This window comes from Gadus chalcogrammus, chromosome 19, assembly GCF_026213295.1.
Source record: "Gadus chalcogrammus isolate NIFS_2021 chromosome 19, NIFS_Gcha_1.0, whole genome shotgun sequence".
NCBI classification, from domain to species: Eukaryota; Metazoa; Chordata; class Actinopteri; order Gadiformes; family Gadidae; genus Gadus; species Gadus chalcogrammus.
In genome coordinates, this window is record NC_079430.1 from 13,493,156 (window position 1) to 13,500,655 (window position 7,500).

The 7,500-nt window shown below is 46.9% G+C and overlaps 1 protein-coding gene across 1 annotated transcript in view; it reads left to right on the top strand.

Annotated features, from left to right (window-relative positions):
- The window catches only part of LOC130372856 (kinesin-like protein KIF21A), a 25,434-nt gene that overhangs the window by 5,882 nt on the left and 12,052 nt on the right, over positions 1–7,500 (top strand). Inside the window, exons 3-11 of the mRNA XM_056579017.1 lie at positions 88–156; positions 499–647; positions 855–999; positions 1,326–1,520; positions 2,424–2,525; positions 3,800–3,965; positions 5,747–5,804; positions 6,224–6,278; positions 6,576–6,775. Coding sequence (XP_056434992.1) covers positions 88–156; positions 499–647; positions 855–999; positions 1,326–1,520; positions 2,424–2,525; positions 3,800–3,965; positions 5,747–5,804; positions 6,224–6,278; positions 6,576–6,775 — 1,139 coding nt within the window. The remainder of the gene's footprint in view (positions 1–87; positions 157–498; positions 648–854; positions 1,000–1,325; positions 1,521–2,423; positions 2,526–3,799; positions 3,966–5,746; positions 5,805–6,223; positions 6,279–6,575; positions 6,776–7,500) is intronic.

The window sequence follows — 7,500 nt, forward strand, 5'->3', positions numbered from 1 at the left end:
CTCTAGGAGAACAAATAAACCATATCTAGCGTGAGGCCGAGCTGTTTGAGGGCTGTACTGAAGCTGTCTCCTTGTGCCGCTCCGCAGCACCAGGTGAAGCAGCTGGAGGCACATAAGAGGCAGCAGCAGCTCATCCTGCGGCGCAAGAACGAGGAGGTGAGGAACGGAGACCACCGAGCCACCGTCTGAGGCCAATGGCTATGTCTCTTTCTATTGTTGTTATTTATTTTATTTTATTTATCTTGTTGTTTTTTAATGACTTCTGTGTACCTTTTGAACAGTTTCCTTGACTGCCGAGAAAGGCGCCTTCAAATTGAACGTATTATTATTATTATTATTATTATTGATTAATTAATTAATTCTTAATTGTGTCATCGTTAAGAGCTAAGCGATGACACAAACCAAACCTCAGGGGTCAGTTAACGAGCCGCTCCCCTGGGGGGGGGGGGTTCCCCTCCGTGCGGACGGTGTGATGACTTCCTGTTTCCTGTTGCCCAGGTGACGGCCCTGAGACGGCAGGTGAGGCCGTCCTCAGGTAAGGTGGGCCGGAAGGTCAGCCTACCTGAGCCGCTGCCAGACCCCGCCCAGCGGCCCCCCACAGGGGGAAGACTGCCGGGGCCCGCCCCCGCCCCCGCCAACGGAGCCAGGTGTGTGTGTGTGTGTGTGTGTGTGTGTGTGTGTGTGTGTGTGTGTGTGTGTGTGTGTGTGTGTGTGTGTGTGTGTGTGTGTGTGTGTGTGTGTGTGTGTGTGTGTGTGTGTGTGTGTGGGGGGTATGTGAGAATGGGAAAACCCTGTTATTAACCGTTTTAAAATTAAGTCGATGACCGACTGATTCTCCCTCCCCACGTACACAGGAAGTCCCCGGTGCAGACAGGAAGTGCTCCCACCAAGCGCGCGGCCCGTGGGAAGTGGCAGTCCCTGGAGCGGCGCATCAGTGACATCATCATGCAGAGGATGACCCTCTCCAACATGGAGGCCGACATGAACCGCCTGCTGAAGGTGACCTCACTAACATGGAGGCCTAGCTCGTTAGCTTAGCGTAACCTTAAGTTTTTACACCTTTGTTACACACTTCCACTCTGACACACACACACACACACACACACACACACACACACACACACACACACACACACACACACACACACACACACACACACACACACACAGGAACACTCAAACACACACACACAACAATAATCAGTCCTGTTGGGTTTCCTCTCGGGTTTCCTCCCAAACCTGCTCTGAACCGCTCACTCATAGAATCTAGGTGTTTCAAAACACAAATAAAATCAAACTTTTACTTTGAAAATCTCTGCCCCCAGAAACGGGAGGAGCTGACCCGGCGCAGCGAGCGGGTGAGCAGGAAGCGAGAGAAGATGGTGGTGGACGGGGCGGACGCCGACCGCTCGCTGCCCTCGCTCCAGGAGGAGCTGGAGTCGCTCGCCGCCAACATCGACTACATCAACGACAGCATCGCCGACTGCCAGGCCAACATCATGCAGATAGAGGAGGCTAAGGTCAGGAGCAGGGGGTTCTGGGTAATGTAGTTAATTAAAGGTTATATTAACAACATCGACTACATCAACGACAGCATCTCCGACTGCCTGGCCAACATCATGCAGATAGAGGAGGCTAAGGTCAGGAGCAGGGGGTTCTGGGTAATGTAGTTAATAAAAGGATACACAGGATTACCAACATCGACTACATCATGCAGATAAAGGAGGCTACGGTCAGGAGCAGGGGCTTCTGGGTAATGTAGTTTATTAGAGGATATAGTACCGACATCCACCACATCATGCAAATTCAGGAGGCTAAGGTCAGGAGCAGGGGCTTCTGGGTAATGTAGTTTGTAGTTAATTAGTGAAATGATTATTGATATATTACGAACAGGGATACACGCAGATAGAGGCACACACACACGCACACTCACTCACTCACTCACTCACTCACTCACTCACTCACTCACTCACTCACTCACTCACTCACCCACCCACCCACTCACTCACTCACTCACTCACTCACTCACTCACTCACTCACCCACCCACCCACTCACTCACTCATTTACTAACTCACTCACTCATTTACTAACTCACTCAGTCACTCACACACACACACACACACACACAGGATATTAATCAAAGGGATTCTGGGTAATGCAGTTTCGTTCATTGTGTATGGAAAATGAGCAACTACACGGTAGCATGCGAATTGGTGTTGGGGTAGTCAAGTGTTTAAGCTATTATACTCACAGTAGACTGTAGAGTTACCCCTTGCAAAAATAACCTCCTACCTTAATGAATTACATATACTGTACAGAGATCTTGAAGTCATTTTAACCTGTAGGTGGCAGCAGACCGACGCTAGTAACATCGTTGGGATTGTGTGTGTTTGTGTGTGTTTCTCTCCTGATGTGAGACAGGAGGAGGGAGACACTTTGGACGTAACCACGGTGATCAGCTCCTGTAGCCTATCAGAGGCCCGCCTCCTCCTCGATCACCTCATCTCCATGTCCATCAATAAGGTACCCTCTCAGATCCAGAACATAGTCAGCACCGCAACATACTCACAACGCAATGGTCTATTCTCAGATCCAGAACATAGCCAGCACCGCAACATACTCACAACGCAATGGTCTATTCTCAAATCCAGGACATAGTCTACTCTGCACCTCAAATACTCACTAGTCCACTCCCATAAATCTACAGTGCCAGGTCAAGTCAATATAAGAATTCGGTGTAAATTGTATCAAAATATATTTGGTACCTGAATCTAATCTGGTGCCAAAGTCTTTCAAATGTAAAAACAAAAGCAGGACTACACACAATGCCTCATTCAAGCAACAAAAGCTTTTGTTGGTCTCTTCTTCTTTTTTCACAAAGGTCAGCGTGATTACACTTCCGATTGGCTCAAATTGCTGCCAATTTGCTACCAATTTGAGCCAATCCAAAACAAATGCTAGCCCTGCCGTTAGCAGTGCCTGGAATCCCTGATGAGGGACCCCGCTGCCTGCCCCCCCCCCCAAGCCATATTCACCCCTCTTGTTCAAAATTGACATATTTAGACATCACTCAAACGTCATTCTACAGCTGAGTGTAACTGGTTAGAAATGCCACAGCCATCCCTCATCTCTTCTGAAGTTGCCTCATTCGAAAGCAACTGCCTCTGCATGAGGCCACTGATTGGTCGAGGCCCTCGACCAATCAGGGCAGATCTTGATTGGTTTGGTAGTGGAATTAGTTGGGGTATCCCCCACACTGACTACGTTAAGCACTTAAGGTGTCTTGAAAAGCGCTTCATCAGAGCAAGTACATACCAGCACTCCAAGAACAAATGACCCGTCTGCCTGTCTCCCTTCTAAACCCTCTGTGGCGTCATTTGCATACAATTTACATTTACATTCAGGGCATTTGGCAGACGCTTTTATCTAAAGCGACTAACAACAACCAAATTTGTCAGAAGAAAGAGGAAGGACAATGTATCGCTGTCAGTAAAGCTCGGGGTCGGCTTAGCTCAGGAGGTAGAGCAGTTGTAGGTTTCTAGTTCGATCCCCTCTAGTTCGAGTGTTAATGTGACCCTGAGCAAGACACTTAACCCTAACTTCTCCTGACGAGCTGGCTGTCGCCTTGCATGGTTGACTCTGCCGTCGGCTTGTCAATGTGTGTATTAACCGATGTAAGTTGCTTTGGATAGAAGTGTCCGCTAAATGCCCTAATAATTAATTAAAAGTACAGTATGGTTGTTCATAGAACCAAGGACCTTGTTGGTGAAGTGCCCCACCCTCCCCTCCGCCCGCAGGGTCTGCTGGCCGCCCAGAAGGACTCCCAGGTGAAGGTGATGGAGGGCAAGCTGAAGCAGACGGAGATCAACAGCTCCACCCAGAACCAGCTGCTCTTCCACATGCTGAAGGAGAAGGCGGAGCTCAACCCCGAGCTGGACGCGCTGCTGGGGAGCGCCATGCAAGGTACGGCGCGCGCGGCGCATGCTAACTGTACTCACGCTTAAAGGCTTACGGATCCATTACGTCCTTACGGAACCTCCTTGTGTCGAGGGCTGTGATTGGTCCGCTTACGTGTCGAGGGCTGTGATTGGTCCGCTTACGTAAACCCAACGTAAACCCGAAGCCGAACCAAAAAGGTTAAAGTCTGCGTCTTTGATTGCGTTGCGTCAACGAGGAACCATAATTAAGCCTTAACGGTACACAGTGACGTTGCCTAGTTAAAAGTAACAATCCAAGAAACGTGATATTGTTTTATAACCACGGGGCACGGGGGTGTGAACGGGTTTGAGGGATCTGTTTACATTTCTTATTTCATTCATTCCTCTTTGTTGTGTTTTCTTGTCTCTGTCGTGGTTGTTCAGAGTTAGGTTACCTGTCCTCTGGTGAGTAATGGAATCAGGGGAGCTAGGCAGACGCACAATGCAGGATCTCTGATAAAAATAAACCAAATAAACAGTTTACGTAATTTAACCTAATCTGCAGATGAGTTCAATGTTAGCTAAATTAGGTTAGCATTCTAAATGTTATTATGCTAATAAGGCTGATGTAGTTAGCTAACTTTACGTAGAAAATTAGCCTTATGTTAGCCAACCTCATTTAGCATCTTAGCCTTATGTTAGCCAGACTTATGTAGCACGTTAGCCTTATGCTAGCCAACCTTATGTAGCAGGTTAGCAAGCCTTATGTAACTTTGTGTCTGCCATTCTTGTGTAGCGTAGCTCATTCGCAAAACAAAATTGTGAATGTGTTTGCAAACAAGTGTTTGCAAACGGGTGAATTTTCCAAGTCATTCTAATTATATCTAAGGCTAGAGTCCTGCAGCGTGCCTCGCTAGCTCTGAATGCTAACCAAGTGGGCGTATCACACCCATGGCCTGCATGAGGTGCTAACTGTTGAAGTCCCTGTTGTTTTGCCTGAAATCTCCCGTCTGTTGTTGAACTAAAAACTCATCGTCCACCAGAAAATACACTAGAACCAAAGAACACATTAAGTACCAACACCACTAAAACACACTGGAACCAAAGCCCACATTCAGTACCAAGACACCCAGAACACATATGCTAACCAAAGCACACATTCAGTAACAACACCACTAGAACACACTAGAACCAAAGCTCACGTTAAGTACCAATTCCCCTAGAACACACACTAGAACCAAAGCACACATTAATTACCAACACCACTAGAACCAAATCAGACATTATGTACCGAAACCTTTAGAAACTGGATCACACACTGGAATCAGACGAGAACACACACAGTCGCTCACTCAGTCACTCAGTCATTCAGTCAATCAGTCACTCGCTCATTCGCTCGCTGACTTACTCACTCACATGCACCAATACTAGAGCACACACACTGGTCTGTACACAATAACACGCACTCTGGTCTCTACACGATAACACACACTCCCCCTCCCTCACTCAGGTATTCTACTGACTGTCTTTAAGTAAAACATCTTACCTTGCCTTGACCCTTACCCTCTGACCCTTGAACCTTGACCCCTGCTGATTAATCACAACCCCCCCCCCCATCCCCCATGACTGCTGCCTGAAGCCAACAACTGTTCCACAATTAATTATGTTGATGATGTTTAAAAAACACACTCATATTCATGTGTGTGTGTGTGTGTGTGTGTGTGTGTGTGTGTGTGTGTGTGTGTGTGTGTGTGTGTGTGTGTGTGTGTGTGTGTGTGTGTGTGTGTGTGTGTGTGTGTGTGTGTGTGTGGGTATGTGTGTGTTCAGAACAAGGAGAGGACAGCAGTAGTGATGAGTCGAGTCCCAGTCCAACCGCAGGCAGCAGGTATGAAATATGACATCTGATTTGAAGTTCTTACTTAATTTATCTAAAACCATTTTGTGTCCTCTGGGATGGAGCACCACCTCATCATGTGTTCCTGTAAGGGTTCGGGTGGGAGCCCTGTGTGCCCACTAGCATGAACAGGAATCAAATCACACTCAATACAGCACTAGAAACAATACTATGTATTTGTATTAATATTATTGAAAAATTACCTCTATGAAATGTGTAAAATCCCCCTGAAATGCACCCAATATTTACAATATATTGTGAACCTCTTTACTTATATATAATATCTGTAAGCGGTACAGATTTGTTTCGCAGAAATCTCCTCTACAGGCCTGAAGCTCTGGGGTATGAGGTATTATCCGTGTATGATAGATGGGATGATGCAGTGTGATTCATGTGTTTCCTTTGGTTAGCACGCTGGCTCCAGACCTGATGAAGTTATGTGGAGAAGGGAGACAGAGGAATAAGGTACGGCTCATCGTATCGCTACACTATTCAACTCAACTTTATTGATGCTGCACCTTTCATACGCAAGGCACACTCAGTGGGCTTCACATAACGACATGACATACAATAACACAGAACAGAAAGAAAAAAATGCCTAAAAAAAATTAAACAATTGAATTTCAATAAAATAACTGTAACTGTTACTTAAGCAAAATAGCTAATTTAAGATCCTAACCCACATCATTTGCCATACTTTTTGTTTGGTCCATTGACCTGTCAATCAACCTGCCTGTCGACCAATCCCGTGCTCTTCCCCAGGCTCGGAGGCGGACCACCACCCAGATGGAGCTGCTGTACGCGGGCAGCGAGGATCAAGCCTGTGACCCGCTCCCGGAGGACCCGGCGGCGCTGCCCGTCTCCCCCCCGCTGCCTGCCGACGTGCACGCTCCCACCACAGTGCACGTGAGCGAGCGCGAGAGCACAGCCGCCGCTCCGTCCACGCTCCGGACGCCTGGCCGGTAGGTTCCCCCCCGTGAGGACGTTGAGGACCAACAGGTCTGACCCAGAGGTCTGGAGGTCTGGACTCACAGCCTCCTCGTTCCCCCTCTGAGGACGTTAGGACCACAGGTCTGACCCAGAGGTCTGGAGGGTTGGACTCACAGCCTCCTCGTTCCCCAGGCACATAAGCCACACTTCACTATTCACATTTACCCTCTTTTTTATTTGTTGGTTCAATGTGTTTATGGATATTTATATATCCTTCTTAAGCATTATCATTGTTATGAGTAGCTTTGTATCTGTTTATTTTAATCCCTGAAAATATCGATTTTTATTATTTGCACCAAAATAGATTGTTTGTGAATTCGGAATCTGCATTTGTTCACAGCCTTAAATTCATGAGGCTGGATTACCTTCTTAAATGGTTCTTTAACCAGTTGATGATTTTGGCCCATAGCCATGTTGTCTACTCAGTGTTTCTTGGACATTACTAACGTATTGGTGGTACTCCTACTGAATTTAGAAAAGAGAAAGTTTGAGACTTATTATTGGTACCTGAGGACTTGGTAAGGCACAGACTGATTAAGCAAACGTACACAAAGCTGGTGTCACTCAGTCCAGGAAAACATCTCACTTTAACTTTACTTTGAGAAGCTTGTGTAAGGATGAGCTAATGTCTTTTTATAGCCGGCAGTTACGGTTAAAGTCACTGTTTCGTTGCCACAGAAACTAACATCCAGAGTAT